Here is an 18,286-nt window from a genome sequence, read left to right as displayed (position 1 = left end):
GTCCCTTTCACACAGCTGACCCAGGACATCACCACTAAACAGCCTGCCTTGAAAACTAGCACGATGTGAGGCAGCCAACCTAGAGCCATGCACTGAGAAGCTGGCAGTTTCCAGAAAGCGTCAGTGAGGAGTTGAGAGCATTTGCGGCTAAAATAAGGAGATCTGTGAGCTTTCTGTAAATTGAGGGCCGAATCAGAGGCATCAGGCCCTTGGTTGCCAATTCACTTGCCCCTGGCTGCCGGCTACTCTGCTGGGAGGTGGTTTCTTGCAGAAAATATTTGAGAAAATATTTCTCCCATTTGTCTTCAGCCCTATTGGTTTCTCTAATATGTTATTATTCCTAAATTTGGGATATTTTCCAAGATACTCATTTTTAGAGCTGTCTCAAAGTCCTTTCTAGATGGAGAAGAGATATAAATTAGACTCACAGAGAGGAAATTAAATAATTCCACTTTTTGGAATTGGATTAATGAAAACATTGATCAAACAAAGTGACCTTCATTTTTAGCTTCATTTGGACAAACTAGAGCTGTTACCTGTTTGTCCATCTGTCTGTCTGTGATCACTGAAAAATAAGTGAATCTGTAAAAGAGACTAATGTAAGTATTGAATCAAGGAAGATCTCTTACATGCACTAAGTAATCAACTATCATTCACCCTGGCCTCAGGTGCTCATCTAAAACATACTGCATGCACTTCTATTTATTCATTTCTTCATTCATAATGCATCCCACAAATGTCTACTGAGTGCTGACCTGCTGCCAGGGGCACATGGTGAGCTAGAGCAGATGATGTGCACTTTGCCTCATGGAGCTCCCAGACAGAGACTTCAACCTACGTGCTTTGAATCCCAAGGGCTCCTTCTATTTCCTTTACTCCACAGATGCAAAAACTTAAAATATAATGTGGCAGGCCAAATACTCAGATGATTTTTAAGATTCCCCTTGGTGTACATGCCCTATATGTTCCCCTGTCTTTGATGGTGAAAAGATCCTATGAATATGACAGGCTATCACATCCATGATTAAGTTACATTATATAGCAAAAGGGTTGGGTTTTACAGATGTAATCAAGGCTACTAATCAGTTGACATTGAGTCAATCAAAAGGGAGATTATATCAGACAGGCCTGACCTAGTCAGGTTAGCCTTTTAAAGAAGTCAGAGAGATTTGGTGGAGCCAAGATGGCTGAATAGGAACAGTTCTGGTCTACAGCTCCCAGCATGAGCAACGCAGAAGACGGGTGATTTCTGCATTTCCATCTGAGGTACCAGGTTCATCTCACTAGGGAGTGCCAGACAGCAGGTGCAGGATAGTGGGTGCAGCGCACCATGCATGAGCCGAAGCAGGGTGAGGCACTGCCTCACTCGGGAAGTGCAAGGGGTCAGGGAGTTCCCTTTCCTAGTCAAAGAAAGGGGTGACAGATGGCACCTGTAAAATCTGGTCACTCCCACCCTAATACTGCACTTTTCCAACATGCTTAACAAACGGCACACCAGGAGATTATATCCCGCACCTGGCTCGGAGGGTCCTATGCCCACGGAGTCTCACTGATTGCTAGTACAGCAGTCTGAGATCAAACTGCAAGGTGGCAGCGAGGCTGGGGGAGGGGCGCCTGCCATTGCCCAGGCTTGATTAGGTAAACAAAGCAGCCTGGAAGCTCGAACTGCGTGGAGCCCACCACAGCTCAAGGAGGCCTGCCTGCCTCTGTAGGCTCCACCTCTGGGGGCAGGGCACAGACAAACAAAAAGACAGCAGTAACCTCTGCAGACTTAAATGTCCCTGTCTGACAGCTTTGAAGAGAGTAGTGGTTCTCCCAGCATGCAGCTGGAGATCTGAGAACGGGCAGACTGCCTCCTCAAGTGGGTCCCTGACCCCCAAGCAGCCTAACTGGAAGGCACCCACAATTAGGGGCAGACTGACACCTCACACGGCCGGGTATGCCTCTGAGACAAAACTTCCAGAGGAACGATCAGGCAGCAGCATTTGCGGGTCACCAAAATCCACTGTTCTACAGCCACCGCTGTTCTGCAGCCACCGCTGCTGACACCCAGGCAAACAGGGTCTGGAGTGGACCTCTAGTAAACTCTAACAGACCTGCAGCTGAGGGTCCTGTCTGTTAGAAGGAAAACTAACAAACAGAAAGGACATCCACATGAAAAACCCATCTTTACCTCACCATCATCAAACACCAAAAGTAGATAAAACCACAAAGATGGGGAAAAAACAGCAGAAAAACTGGAAACTATAAAAAGCAGAGCGCCTCTCCTCCTCCAAAGGAACGCAGCTCCTCAGCAGCAACAGAACAGAGCTGGATGGAGAATGACTTTGACAAGTTGAGAGAAGAAGGCTTCAGACGATCAAACTACTCCGAGCTACAGGAGGAAATTCAAACCAATGGCAAAGAAGTTAGAAACTTTGAAAAAAAATTAGACGAATGGATAACTAGAATAACCAATACAGAGAAGTCCTTAAAGGAGCTGATGGAGCTGAAAGCCAAGGCTCGAGAACTACGTAAAGAACGCAGAAGCCTCAGGAGCCAATGCAATCAACTGGAAGAAAGGGTATCAGTGATGGAAGATGAAATGAATGAAATGAAGTGAGAAGGGAAGTTTAGAGAAAAAAGAATAAAAAGAAATGAACAAAGCCTCCAAGAAATATGGGACTATGTGAAAGTGATGTCCCTGAAAGTGATGGGGAGAATAGAACCAAGTTGGAAAACACTCTGCAGGATATTATCCAGGAGAACTTCCCCAATCTAGCAAGGCAGGCCGACATTCAGATTCAGGAAATACAGAGAACACCACAAAGATACTCCTCGAGAAGAGCAACTCCAAGACACATAATTGTCAGATTCACCAAAGTTGAAATGAAGGAAAAAATGTTAAGGGCAGCCAGAGAGAAAGGTTGGGTTACCCACAAAGGGAAGCTCATCAGACTAACAGCAGATCTCTCGGCAGAAACTCTACAAGCCAGAAGAGAGTGGGGGCCAACATTCGACATTCTTAAGGAAAAGAATTTTCAACCCAGAATTTCATATCCAGCCAAACTAAGCTTCATAAGTGAAGGAGAAATAAAATACTTTACAGACAAGCAAATGCTGAGAGATTTTGTCACCACCAGGCCTGCCCTAAAGGAGCTCCTGAAGGAAGCACTAAACATGGAAAGGAACAACTGGTACCAGCCACTGCAAAAACATGCCAAAATGTAAAGACCATCAAGGCTAGGAAGAAACTGCATCAACTAACGAGCAAAATAACCAGCTAACATCATAATGACAGGATCAAATTCACACATAACAATATTAACTTTAAATGTAAATGGGCTAAATGCTCCAATTAAAAGACACAGACTGGCAAATTGGATAAAGAGTCAAGACCCATCAATGTGCTGTATTCAGGAAACCCATCTCACATGCAGAGACACACATCGGCTCAAAATAAAGGGATGGAGGAAGATCTACCAAGCAAATGGAAAACAAAAAAAGGCAGGGGTTGCAATCCTAGTCTCTGATAAAATAGACTTTAAACCAACAAAGATCAAAAGAGACAAAGAAGGCCACTACATAATGGTAAAGGGATCAATTCAACAAGAAGAGCTAACTATCCTAAATATATATGCATCCAATACAGGAGCACCCAGATTCATAAAGCAAGTCCTTAGTGACCTACAAAGAGACTTAGACTCCCACACAATAATAATGGGAGACTTTAACATCCCACTGTCAACATTAGACAGATCAATAAGACAGAAAGTTAACAAGGATACCCAGGAATTGAACTCAGCTCTGCAACAAGCAGACCTAATAGACATCTACAGAACTCTCCACCCCAAATCAACAGAACATACATTTTTTTCAGCACCACACCACACCTATCCCAAAATTGACCACATAGTTGGAAGTAAAGCTCTCCTCAGCAAATGTAAAAGAACAGAAATTATAACAAACTGTCTCTCAGACCACAATGCAATCAAACTAGAACTCAGGATTAAGAAAGTCACTCAAAACCACTCAACTACATGGAAACTGAACAACCTGCTCCTGAATGACTATTGGGTACATAACAAAATGAAGGCAGAAATAAAGATGTTCTTTGAAACCAATGAGAACAAAGACACAACATACCAGAATCTCTGGGACACATTCAAAGCAGTGTGTAGAGGGAAATTTATAGCACTAAATGCCCACAAGAGAAAGCAGGAAAGATCCAAAATTGATACCCTAACATTACAATTAAAAGAACTAAAAAAGCAAGAGCAAACACATTCAAAAGCTAGCAGAAGGCAAGAAATAACTAAAATCAGAACAGAACTGAAGGAAATAGAGACACAAAAAACCCTTCAAAAAATTAATGAATCCAGGAGCTGGTTTTTTGAAAAGATCAACAAAATTGATAGACCACTAGCAAGACTAATAAAGAAGAAAAGAGAGAAGAATCAAACAGACGCAATAAAAAATGATAAAGGGGATATCACCACCGATCCCACAGAAATACAAACTACCATCAGAGAATACTACAAACACCTCTACGCAAATAAACTAGAAAATCTGGAAGAAATGGATAAATTCCTCCACACACACACCCTCCCAAGACCAAACCAGGAAGAAGTTGAATCTCTGAATAGACCAATAACAGGCTCTGAAATTGTGGCAATAATCAATAGCTTACCAACCAAAAAAAGTCCAGGACCAGATGGATTCACAGCCGAATTCTACCAGAGGTACAAGGAGGAGCTGGTTCCATTCCTTCTGAAACTATTCCAATCAATAGGAAAAGAGGGAATCCTCCCTAACTCATTTTATGAGACCCGCATCATCCTGATACCAAAGCCTGGCAGAGACACAACCAAAAAACAGAATTTTAGACAAATATCCTTGATGAACATTGATGCAAAAATCCTCAATAAAATACTGGCAAACCGAATCCAGCAGCGCATCAAAAAGCTTATCCACCATGCTTCATCCCTGGGATGCAAGGCTGGTTCAACTTATGCAAATCAATAAATGTAATCCAGCATATAAACAGAACCAAAGACAAAAACTACATGATTATCTCAATAGATGCAGAAAAGGCCTTCGACAAAATTCAACAACGCTTCATGCTAAAAACTCTCAATAAATTAGGTGTTCATGGGACGTATCTCAAAATAATAACAGCTATCTATGACAAAACCACAGCCAATATCATACTGAATGGGCAAAAACTGGAAGCATTCCCTTTGAAGACTGGCACAAGACAGGGATGCCCTCTCTCACCACTCCTATTCAACATAGTGTTGGAAGTTCTGGCCAGGGCAATCAGGCAGGAGAAGGAAATAAAGGGTATTCAATTAGGAAAAGAGGAAGTCAAATTGTCCCTCTTTGCAGATGACATGATTGTATATCTAGAAAATCCCATTGTCTCAGCCCCAAATCTCCTTAAGCTGATAAGCAGCTTCAGCAAAGTCTCAGGATACAAAATCAATGTACAAAAATCACAAGCATTCTTATACACCAATAACAGACAAACAGAGAGCCAAATCATGAGTGGACTCCCATTCACAGTTGCTTCAAAGAGAATAAAATACCTAGGAATCCAACTTACAAGGGATGTGAAGGACCTCTTCAAGGAGAACTACAAACCACTGCTTAATGAAATAAAAGAGGATACAAACAAATGGAAGAACATTCCATGCCCATGGGTAGGAAGAATCAATATCGTGAAAATGGCCATAATGCCCAAGGTAATTTATAGATTCAATGCCATCCCCATCAAGCCACCAATGACTTTCTTCACAGAATTGGAAAAAACTACTTTAAAGTTCATATGGAACCAAAAAACAGCCTGCATCACCAAGTCAATCCTAAGCCAAAAGAACAAAGCCGGAGGCATCACGTTACCTGACTTCAAACTATACTACAAGGCTACAGTAACCAAAACAGCATGATACTGGTACCAAAACAGAGATATAGATCAATGGAACAGAACAGAGCTCTCAGAAATAATGCCACATATCTACAACCATCTGATCTTTGACAAACCTGACAAAAACAAGCAATGGGGAAAGGATTCCCTATTTAATAAATGGTGCAGGCAAAACTGGCTAGCCATATGTAGAAAGCTGAAACTGGATCCCTTCCTTACACCTTATACAAAAATTAATTCAAGATGGATTAAAGACTTACATGTTAGACCTAAAATCATAAAAACCCTAGAAGAAAACCTAGGCAATACCATTCAGGACATAGGCATGGGCAAGGACTTTATGTCTAAAACACCAAAAGCAATGGCAACAGAAGCCAAAATTGACAAATGGGATCGAATTAAACCAAAGAGCTTCTGCACAGCAAAAGACACTACCATCAGAGTGAACAGGCAACCTGCAAAATGGGAGAAAATTTTCGCAACCTACTCATCTGACAAAGGGCTAATATCCAGAATCTACAGTGAACTCAAACAAATTTACAAGAAAAAAACAAACAACCCCATCAAAAAGTGGGCGAAGGATATGAACAGACACTTCCCAAAAGAAGACATTTATGCAGCCAAAAAACACATGAAAAAATGCTCATCATCGCTGGCCATCAGAGAAATGCAAACCAAAACCACAATGGGATACCATCTCACACCAGTTAGAATGGCCATCATTAAAAAGTCAGGAAACAACAGGTGCTGGAGAGGATGTGGAGAAATAGGAACACTTTAACACTGTTGGTGGGATTGTAAACTAGTTCAACCATTGTGGAAGTCAGTGTGGCGATTCCTCAGGGATCTAGAACTAGAAATACCATTTGACCCAGCCATCCCATTACTGGGTATATACCCAAAGGATTATAAATCATGCTGCTATAAAGACGCATGCACACATATGTTTACTGCGGCACTATTCACAATAGCAAAGACTTGGAACCAACCCAAATGTCCAACAACAATAGACTGGATTAAGAAAATGTGGCACATATACACCATGGAATGCTATGCAGCCATAAAAAATGATGAGTTCATGTCCTTTGTAGGGACATGGATGAAACTGGAAACCATCATTCTCAGCAAACTATCGCAAGGACAAAAAACCAAACACCGCATGTTCTCACTCATAGGTGGGAATTGAACAATGAGAACACATGGACACAGGAGGGGGAACATCACACTCCGGGGACTGTTGTGGGGTGGGGGGAGGGGGGAGGGATAGCATTAGGAGATATACCTAATGTTAAATGACAAGTTAATGGATACAGCACACCAACATGGCACATGCATACATAACAAACCTGCACATTGTGCACATGTATCCTAAAACTTAAAGTATAATAATAATAAAATAAAAATAAAAAAATAAAAAATAATAAAAAAAAGAAGTCAGAGAGATTCAAAGTTGCAGAGATTCTCCTTCTGGCCTTGAAGAAGCAAACAACATATTGTGAGCTGCCCACGACTAGAGCCTCAGACAGTGACCTGAAGCAGTCCTCTAAAAGCTGAGAATGTCTCTGGCTAACAGCCAGTAAGAAAATGGGGACTTCAGTCCTGTAGCCACAAGGAACTGAATTCTGCCATGAACCAGTGATCTTGGAAGAGGATCCCAAAGCCTCAGAGATCACAGTCTCAGGTGACACCTTGATTCAACCTGAAGACATCCTAATCAGAGAAGCCATCTAATCTACACCAGGACTTCTGATCTACAAATAATCAATGGTGTTGTTTTAAGCTGCTATGCTTGTAATAATTTGTTAGGCAGCAATAAAAAACAAATACAGATTGTGTCTGCCAGATTTTTTCCTTTTTCTAATAGCCAATCATAACAGACACAATACGTGATCCTGCCCTAAACTGATATCATCTCAGTCATAAGTACAGCAGCTAGCTGCTTCAGTTAATTTGTGTATGGTGATCATTTCCCTTGGACTAGAGAACCCCTACTGTTAACCCTGTGGACCATGATTTTGGAAACACTTAATGCGGCATGGGACAACCTCGAGAATCTGGCTTCTGCTATTGTATGCTTGACACAAATGTCATTAACTTGGAAAACTTTTAGCCATTATTTCTTCAAATCTTTTTTCTCCTCACTCCTCCCCCACATTCTTTCTGTGTATCTAATCATACGTGTGTTGGGCTTCTTGACATCATCCTCCAGGTCACAGGAGCAGCATCCATAAAGTACTAGTTATAATTTGCCTGCACCCAGGGGCCACGTCTTTGTGCCGCGGCTCTGTGATAGAGTTGGAAATGGCAGGAAAACGTATGTTCAAACTTGGACAACAACAGCAACTAATTTTCATGGGGTACAGCCTCCATACCAATTCCAAGTCTCAACCTTTTATATAGGTTATCTCTTTTAATGCCCCCAACAATGCTATAAGGCAGATATTATCATTGTTCATATGAACACAGATAAGAAAACTAGGCTCAAAGAGAAGAAGAAAATTGCCACGGTCACTCAGCTAGTAAGAGCCCAGACAGTCTCAACCCAGTGCTCTTTCTCTTAACCACACCACCACCTGTCATCTGCCATCTCTTCTCTCCCTTGGTTTGGCTGAAATGTGGATATGGTTTCCCCACAAGTTCCCAGTTCCCTGGTGGAATTTGACCAAAATGATGTCAGATAGATCTTACAGTGCTCTTTGTCTCCTGCTGTCTCTCCCTCTCCAAATCTCACTCTTGCTCTCTGTCTCTTTTTTTATTTTTTCTCTCTTGTCTTCATTTTGGAAAGTTCGTTGATCTTTTTTTCTGCAGCATCCAATCTGCTGTTAATCCCATCCAGTAAAATTTCCATTTTAGATAGTGTCATTTTTTTCTTAACAAGAAGATCTTTTTTAAAAATCATCCATTTCTTGCCCCATTATGGTGACGTCTTTTCTTAAATCCTTGAATTTAAAGGGAAAACAATATAATTATAATATCTGTAATAGCCTTTTAATAGATCATTGCTTGCTAATTCTCTCATTTGCATCATTAATGAATCTGTTTTTACTAACCAGTATTATCTTGGTTATGAGTCATATGCTCTGGATTCTTTGAATGTTTAGTAATTTTGATTGGATGACAGACATTGTAAATTTTATATTATTACTTGCTGGATTTTGTTGTAGTCTTGTTAAAAAAAAAAAAAGGTTGAACTTTTCTTGCCAGCTAAACCACTTGAGGAATGGCTTGATTATTTCAACAACTGGTTTTAAAATTATTATGGGTGGATCTAGGGTAGCCTTTACTGAGGCGAGTTTAGCTGCACTACTAAGACAAGACCCTTCTCGGGGCTCTAGGTGATTTTCCAGGTATTCAGTGAGGTCTTTACATTCCAGGTGGTGAAGGACCTGAATGATTCATGACTCTGAGGTAGTGCTGAGAAGTGCTCATCTCACAGCTCCCCAGTAAGATGTTCTTTCCTTGCCAGTTTTCTCTGTCTGGTCATAGAGACTTTCTCCCTATACAGCACAGATTAATTTTCAGCCAGACTCAAGAGGGCCTGAAGCAAACTTCTGGAGCTCTTCTTTTTCCTCTCAAGAAGTGTGCCATGCAAATTACAGTCACACCCTGTGTCTCCTCAGCTCAGAGAGACTACTGGGTTCTGTTTAGGTTTTCCCTTCCTGTGCCCCCATGCAGAAATTGCCATTCCTTCTGCCTAAAATGTCCTCCCTTTCCCTATTTGCCTATACTCTCTCTGTCCCCCCATGCCTGGAAACCTCCCACTCTTCCATAAAGAATGTGCCCAAAGGTCTCCTCCATGCATTTTTGCTGAGTTCTCTGGATCCACAACTCTGTGTAGACACCCTGGCCTGGCATCATTGGGATGGGTGCCTCCTTGATCAGATGATAAGCCTCTTTGACGTCTGTATCCCCAGCACCTACCATAGTTCCTGGCACATAGTAAGTCCTTAATACATATTTGATACAAGAGCAAGCCCAAGTGTTTCCTCTTTGATCCGTCTGCTCCACTAGAGGAGGAAGAAGACCTAGAGTGGCAAAAACAGAGGGTGGTAAGAACACATGTGGTCCTCAGAACTGTAAGGAAGTTCTCAGTGAGAAAGCTGTGGAGGGACAAATGTCTCAATCAGAAGGAAAGAGAAAGAGCACCCGATTTAGAGAGGCATGATGACTGCCCCTAACCACTTGATTCTGGTGTAGTTGACTTTCTCTGTAGTTAGCTCTGAACCTCCCTGGGTTCTAGCTGTTGTCAGGAGATGTGCTGCCCCCTACCCAGCACCCCATGAGAAGTACAATCTGCAGAAGAAGATGTAACATAGATGGAATCCTCCTTCCGCCACTCCTAACTGTGTCAATGTGCAGCCTGCGCCATCTCTCTGGCCTCACAGAATTTTCTCTTTGGAAAAATAGGCCTCATGTGTCTCACACAGCTGTGGTGAGCTTCAATGAGGCAATTCAGGAATCAGCTGACACCAGCCTCTTTTGTTCCATCTCATCTCTCAGCTCTCCTTGCACACAGTGGTCCTGGCTTCCACACTCTCCTCTCTGACTCACATCTGCCCCCACCCCTGCCCTTCTACACACCAGTTTTCTTAACATGGACAATTCAACTGGCTTTTTTATGACTTTCTTTGGGGCTCGTGCGGTTGGAAAATATTGGTCTAGAACTTGCAGATCATGGTTTCAGAACTGCAACAGAACCACCAAGTACTCTATTTAAAAACATAGATTTCTGGACGCCACCCCTCCCAGAACCCAGGAGTCTGAATTTTTAGAAAGTTCTAAGGATTCTAAAGTACACTAAGGTGTGAGGGCCATGCAATCTTCCATAAGATGGTAAAACCCTATTCAGATCCTTGTTCCTAGGGAGGTCCATTTTATGTCAAAAATGCCTCATTAATGCTTTCTGCCTTAGCCCTAGCTTTATCGTGAGGGAATCAGGTGTGGATGAACTCACACTCTCAAGAGTCTCTTGTCCGTGATGGAATTTGCAGCTGGCCCCAGGAGCGGGTGTGCTCTGAATGAAAACTGTGCATTCAGGCCCTAGCCAATTTGATGACTAATCTCTGAATTGCTTAGGGAATGGAGATTACCCTAAGCCAAGAATATAGAAGGTCATAAGTCTCTGTGACCTGACGCTTTGAGTGTGGGGAAGCAGGGAAGGGAAGTGTTTCACCCCAATTTAAACAGGACCCACTTACAAAGCAGCAGCATCCATAAATCACTGGTTACAATTCGCCTGCACCCAGGGGCCACGTCTTGGTGCTGTGGCTCTGTGTCACTTTCACGGTGTACAGCCACCATGCTAGCCCCAAGACTTAACCCTTTATATACGTTATCTCTTGTAATGCCCCCAGCAACGCTGTAAGGCAGATATTATCATTGTTCATGTGAACACAGATAAGAAAACTAGGCTCAAAGAGAAGAAGAAAATTGCCACGGTCACTCAGCTGGTGAGAGCCCAGACAGTCTCAACCCAGTGCTCTTTCTCTTAACCACACCACAACCTGTCATCTGCCGTCTCTTCTCTCCCTTAGTTTGACTGAAATGTAGATATGGTCTCCCCACAAATTCCCAATTCCCTGGTGGAAATTGACCAAAATGATGTCAGATAGATCTTATAAGCCTAAGCTGCCAATGCCCTGGATCAACTCACACTTGACCTCTCATTAAATACTGTCCATTGTAGCAAGATTGGAGACCTCACCAGATATGCCTCCTGATGCAACAAAACTGACTTCAGACCTCCAACTCCCCACACCTCTTTAGGACCTTGCCCTCTGACAGGCAGCTCCAGTTGGCAGGTGCTGGAAGAACATGGCAAGAGGGCAGCATTGAGACCCAAATACAGCCATTTCATTTCCCTCTTGGCTCTTGGGCTTCTCATGTCTGCATTTGAATGGAGGCCATCAGCCATTGCCAGTGGAGGCTGAGCTGAGGCTTCTAGGAGGAGCCCCAGCACCCACCAGACAGCAGGCAAGGCACAGGAATGAGGCAGGGTCTCCCAGCCTGTTGGCGGAGTGGCAGAGCTCGTGGAAATCTTTATTGCCCTTTGTGAAACAGCCTTTTCTCAGTCCTCCTCAGGCTGGAGGTAGAGTCTTCACTGCAGTCAGAGCCATAAGAACATCACAGCAAAAATACTCCTTGGAGGCCGGGACTTCAGGGGGAAAGGTGAGACTCCAAAAGCTTTGATCTGGCTAAGCTCTTCAACTTGGTCTGGAAATAGGGAAAATTGTTTTGCACCTTTTGATAACTGTGAGAAGAAAGGAAATGTTCTCTTTACCTCCTGTTTGGTCTCAGTGACCTCTTTATTTCCTGAATCAAGTTCTCTTGAAGCCCAAGTACTTAAAACTTGAGTGCTTTTATTTTACAAGACTGAACGGTGTACTCCAACCACTGGAAAACATTCCTCAAAGCCCAGAGCTAAGTTTCCAAACTATGGTGGGATATTGAAACCACTCTGGGAGACTTCTTCTTCCAGCCATGATAGAGAAACCAGACAACAGCCAAGAAACAATGATTTCCAGATATTGAACAACAAGCAATGCAGCACTATGACCCCTGAGAGGAGGAAAACAAGACAGGTGAGTCCTACAAGTGTCCCCACCTGGAGGCAGTGTCCAGGTTGTAGCTTGGGAGGGGAAACTCAGCTGAGCCTGGGGTCTTTGCTGAGTAGAGGAGGTAGAGACGGAAATTAGAGAGGCTGATGTAGATGGAATTTAGGAAGAAGAGAACTGCAAAGGAGAGTTCCAGCAGCCTGCAGGGAACTTCCCAGGTCTTTGCCTGAATACTGATCTGCACCTGCCCAAGAGAAAAATACCTGAAACCAAGAAAAGAACTTCCAGAGAGTGGCAGGTCACATCATTCAGGACCTACATGGAAGCAATTTAGGCTCCCGCCAGCCAAGGTACAAACACCTTGTCACACACGAGACATCAGGTAGAGTCCTCAGAAGGGTCATGTTGTAACACTGGGACTAAATTAGCCCACATCAGGGTTTCTCGGCCTCAACACCATGGACATTTTCAGCTAATTCTTTGTTGCGGGGTTGAAGGTGGCACTGCCCTGTGCATTGTAGAATATTAGCTGCATCTCTGGCCTCTACCCATTAGCCACCAGTAGCATTTTCCCCAAGGTTGTCACAACCAAACTGTCTCCAGACATTACCGAATATCCCCAGGGATATTTCAACAAGTCCAAACAAATCCAAAAAGTAAGCCTCAAAAGGGTCAAGCTGTTTTCAGATAACTTAACCTTAACAAAATCAAACACCAAACAATGTAAGAGTCACAATATCCAAAATTCAATTTTAAAATTACCTAGTGTGCAAAGAAGCATGACCCATAATCAGGAGGACAATCAATCACTAGAAACGATGCAGAAATAACAGATGCTGATAAAATGAGCAGATAAGGACCTTAAAACAGCTCAAGAAGGTAGAGGAAAGCATGAGCACGAGGAGGGGCATGGGAGACGAAAGGAGTCACTTGGTAAGTGTTCTTCTTTGTCTGTCATTGCCAGTGCCTTCACGCTGCTTTGGGCCCACTGAGTCACAATGGCCATGGCTGCACCAGAGGCATATGCAGTTCCTTAAAAAGTTCACTATGAGGCCAGGCACGGTGGCTCATACCTGTAATCCCAGCACTTTGGAAGGCCAAGGCGGGTGGATCATGAGGTCAGGAGTTCGAGACCAGCCTGGCCAATATGGTGAAACCCCATCTCTACTAAAAATACAAAAAAAAATTAGCCAGGCATGGTGGCGGGCGCCTGTAATCCCAGCTACTCAGGAGGCTGAGGCAGGAGAATCGTTTGAACCCGGGACGCAGAGGTTGCAGTGAGCCGAGATCGCGCCACTGCACTCCATCTTGGGTGACAGAGCAAGACCCTGTCTCAAAAAAAAAAAGTTCACTATGATTCTACTCAGCCAGTGGCTAAACCCAATTTTTTTTGTTTGTTTTGTTTTGTTTTGGAAACAGAGTGTTGCTCTGTTGTCCAGGCTGGAATGCAGTGGCACGATCTCGGCTCACTGCAAGCTCCACCTCCCAGATTCATGCTATTCTCCTGCCTCAGCCTCCCGAGTAGCTGGGACTACAGGCACCCGCCACCACACCCAGCTAATTTTTTGTATTTTTAGTAGAGACAGGGTTTCACCGTGTAGGCCAGGATGGTCTTGATCTCCTGACTCGTGATCTACCCACCTCGGCCTCCCAAAGTGCTGGGATTACAGGCGTGAGCCACCACACCCAGCTGACTAAACCCAATTTTTTTTAAGAATGAATAGAAAAGAGAGATGGAAATGACGATGGAGATTTTGAAAAATATCAGGAGGCATGGCCAAATAGTGATTTCCAAATACAAAAATTTTTCTTTGGCTCATCTAATGATTAAAGGCATTAGAAACTGTCGCCTATCAGAGGACAGATGGGTGAGCCTTAGCTGATGAATCTCAGCCTGCACCTACCATCAGAAAGGTCTCCACAGTCAATCAGGAGACGCTCACTTACATTCACACCACAGGAGATATGAGCACATCACTGAGTTCTATGAGGTTTCCCTTCCCAAGATGGCAAAACCATGCAAGCTCTGCTGCATAGAGAGTCTCAGAAAGTGTCCCTGCTTGCCATGTGGACAGAAGGCAGAGCTCCAATATAGGCTCATCCCATCCTCCAGTTATGGCTACATTGATGTCTGAAATTCATCAAAAACATATGCAGGGAGAGACATTAACAAACTGTATTTCTCAGAGTTTGGGGCATTTTTAGAGTGTGCAGACATCAAGGCTTTGAAAATATGAACCCGGGGACCTTCAGCACCCCTCACCACTACCTGCCCCCAATCCTGGTAACTTTCAGCGCAGCAGGCTCTGCTCCTTGCTCCTATCAGAAGGAAGTCTATGTAAGGGTATGTGTGTGGCTGGATCATCCCTGGGCTGCAGTTCAGCAGGTGAGAGGTGCCTTCTCCAATCATTAAGACAGCTCAGGACTAAGCCCATGGTTTTGGAAAAATTTGAGTCTGTAGGTTTTACACTAAAATCAAGCAGATTTGCAGGACCTCATGGGAAGAACTTGAAATCCATAAGGTTATACAGAAATAAAATCTCCAAAACTCCCTTTTGCCAGATAACCAGCCAGTTTCTTTAATCTAGCACCTTTGTGCATTGAGAGTTCATCCCAGCGACCTTGCTCATTTCTCAGCCCATTGAGTACTTGATGGTCGAAGCCCAGGGCAGGTTAACCAATGGCCTTGGAGCCGATAGAAGAGAAGGAGTCACTGGGCCAAGTCCAAAGGCAGAACCCAGAAGCTGCTAATTGAGGTCTCTCAGCAGTTCAGCTTGGGAAATTGAGCAAGGAAGTTTCCTTCTTCCTAAATTTCCTAATCTAAATAATGCTGAGAGGTCATGGTAGGAATAACATGAAGAATAGTTTAATGGATGGGGAATAGTTCAAAATCAGAAATGTTTGCTACCAGAAGTCAGGAGCAGACCTTGAAGTTCAGAGGGACAGGGGGTGCAAATCCCATCTGATGGTTTTCAAACTTGGCCCGCCCTTGAGCTGAGGGGGTAGACCCTTCCTGGACAACTTGGGGAGTCATGGACACAGTGAGGTCCATCCAGCCCATCAGACTGATTGTGGGTGGGGGCTTGGATCTGGCATTCATTTTAACATCAGTAGCTCAGTTGTTGGCTGTCAATAGTAGCAGGGTGTGGGGCTCTGAAAAAAATGTAGCTGTGACTGTCATACATTTGAAGTTTTTTGTAACCTCCTAAAAAGGTGTACTTTTTTCACATTGTTTTCTTCAGTGTGGCTATAGGAATAAGTGAAGTTTTAGATATGAAGAAAATGAGAATGCCAGATCTACCGTTTGCTACATAGGGTTTAAAATGAAGCTATGAACACTTTTGTAAAATGCATGATAATGTAATTCAACAAGTTTTTCTCTCTCTGGAGGACTGGAAAATAACCTCAGTGAAAATTATGCAATGATAAAATTCTGTCCCCATCTGATTAATTACTTGTGAATAATGACATCTCTGATTTCTTTCAATTATATTCCAATTGCACACCTTTTGCTCCGGTTGATTGGGCAATGAAGTAATGAACAACTATTACTGAATTTAATTAGCACCAATATTTCTGTGGCCTTTACATCTCTGTTGTGAACATGGAAATTCACACTCCCAGGGCTGGAACTGGAAGAAGTCAGCCTTGAACCTTGAAAAACCTGTTCCTTCCACACTGTGCTGGCTTCCTTCTGCCCAGCCTGGGGAACAAAAGACCTGGCGTATTTGCCAGTATTCATGGGAAGGCTTTCCTAATAACAGCATCAATATTCAGAAAGGTTACCGTTTCATAAGGCATTAGCAATTTGCATGTTACATCTATCAAAAGAGATGGGTAAATGAGCTATATGGGAGTCAATTACAATGTTGTTCATAATTTATTCCATGTACAATAAAGAGCCGATCAGATTTCATGCGTGTTTACTTTCTGAAAAGATAACTGCTTGCGGCTGATACTAGTTGCAGAATACAAATATGTTTCAGAGTAATGTGTTGATCTCACTTTGACATTTTAAATCTCCAAAGTTCTCTCTCTCTCTTTTTTTTTTTTTTTTTTATAAAGTTGTCTCTGCTTGAAAATTAGAGCTTGCTCTCAAAAATAAAAGATCATTCTTACTGGCCTAACTTGAATCGTTCTACTTTAACTCGATGAAGGCATGTCATACATATTCTCCTACAAAACACAACACGAAACAAGTAGGAATTTGCTTTTAAAGACAGGTGATTGCAAACAATACAGAGCTAAGAATATTTAACTCACAGAAACATGCTGTAGTTTCTATCATCCAATATACTTCCCCCTCCCCCATATTTCAAAAACTAAAATAAATTCAGAAATGAAGAAGGCTTTTCCAAATCCCTTAGGGAAGTCTACAAACATATATGATTAATTTATTAGACCAGATAAAACACCTGAACTGTCTGATGAGCAACACGTCCATCTCTCTCTGAGTCAAGTGTGTACCCACTCACCCACCCAGGCTCAGCCGTACCTCATATCTGCTGGCTGTCTGCTCAGCCATCTTCAAGCCTTGACACATATGGATGATACAAACTTTGGCTCTTCTCTGGGAGGGAAACCAGTTACTCTTCACAAAATCCATGACCATCACATGGTTTTTCAACTCTGTACTAAATGTTTTTATCTGAAAAGTCCGATGCACGGCCGTTTCTGCGTAGCGGGCAGCATACCCCTCCTGATGAGTTTTTGTAGGAATTCCAGAGTGCTGCATGATACTCGGAATCTTGTGACTTTAGCTAGCGAGACTGGCAAACACAATTTTCTTTGTTTAACCCAGGTATTGAGTGCAACAGGAGGGACTTGGGCAGTGCCCCAGCTCGGACCCGTCCCAGTGTTTTCCGACTCCAGAGCTAGTCGTCTCAATATCCCAGCTACATTTGTGAAGGATGTGGATGTGGGAGCCTCAGGGGTGACCTTTACGTGCCAAAAAAAAAAAAAAAAAAAACTTCTTGTTGTGGTCTGTTTCCAGCCTCACGCCTGAGCTCTCGAGTCACTCAAAGTCTTCTCTGATTTCAAAGAAGTATTTCTCCTTCCACTGCATTGAAGTTTTGAACACAAAATTCACCCAGTTACTGAGAGATTCAATATGTTTGTCAGTCTCTACCCCCTCAAATCCAAATAAATTATTTACAGGGCTCTGTACAAAGGAACCAGGAGGAATAATCGTTGCTTTTTAGAATTCCTGCTTTTACTTGCCAGGACTGAAAGGGACAAGTGCAAGCTGCCTACCAATACAAAGAGCGTCCTCAGCCCTGGAGAAGAAAACATTCAAGTGAAAAAGAGAACTCCCAGCACAGAAGCAGCAGCAACGGCTGCAAGAGGGCATCAGAGAAACAGCGCGTCACGTGGGGGCTGGGGGTGGAGTCCACTCGCCTAGAAGGGGGCTCTGGTTGTGGGTCAGCCATGGGAAGTTCCCTCACCACCCTGAGCCTCAGTTTACCAGGAGGAAAACTGGAATGAAAATACCCCATCTGCCACTCACAGGGTTGTTGTTAGGATCTGGTGAGCAAAACAGTGAAACAAACAACAGCACGGAATAGAGTCACGTTAGGCATCATTTCGAAAGTACAGTTACACGTTCTCTACCCAAATTATTTTGCACAGTGTTCACTACATATATGATAATGGAGATTAACACGATGCTAATAATTATCAGATTCTAAACTTCAAATCAATTAGAATTGCAGATCCATGGTATATGCCTCACTTTATTTCATGTTTTGATGCCATTTCTATTAACCTAGTAATTTAGAAGTGAAAATGGCAAGCCTTGGATCAAGGGTGTGTGCCAAGAGGAAGCGGA

General features: G+C 43.1%; 1 protein-coding gene across 3 annotated transcripts in view; it reads right to left on the bottom strand.

Annotated features, from left to right (window-relative positions):
* Positions 1–17,812, bottom strand: part of C3H10orf90 (chromosome 3 C10orf90 homolog) — a 253,220-nt gene extending 235,408 nt beyond the window's left edge. For 2 of the 3 annotated variants that reach the window (XM_030805470.1, XM_012505627.2), the window contains exon 1: positions 16,955–17,223. In XM_030805470.1, coding sequence (XP_030661330.1) covers positions 16,955–17,194 — 240 coding nt within the window. In that variant the 5' untranslated portion in view covers positions 17,195–17,223. Of the gene's footprint in view, positions 1–16,954 lie in introns of all 3 variants that reach the window. The other variant, XM_003277783.4, reaches the window with a different exon arrangement.
* Between the last annotated feature and the right edge of the window lie 474 nt (positions 17,813–18,286).

The sequence above is a fragment of the Nomascus leucogenys genome, chromosome 3, assembly GCF_006542625.1.
Source record: "Nomascus leucogenys isolate Asia chromosome 3, Asia_NLE_v1, whole genome shotgun sequence".
Classification (NCBI taxonomy): domain Eukaryota; kingdom Metazoa; phylum Chordata; class Mammalia; order Primates; family Hylobatidae; genus Nomascus; species Nomascus leucogenys.
The sequence above is the reverse complement of the archived record's forward strand: the minus strand, read 5'-3'. Positions and strand labels throughout refer to the sequence as shown.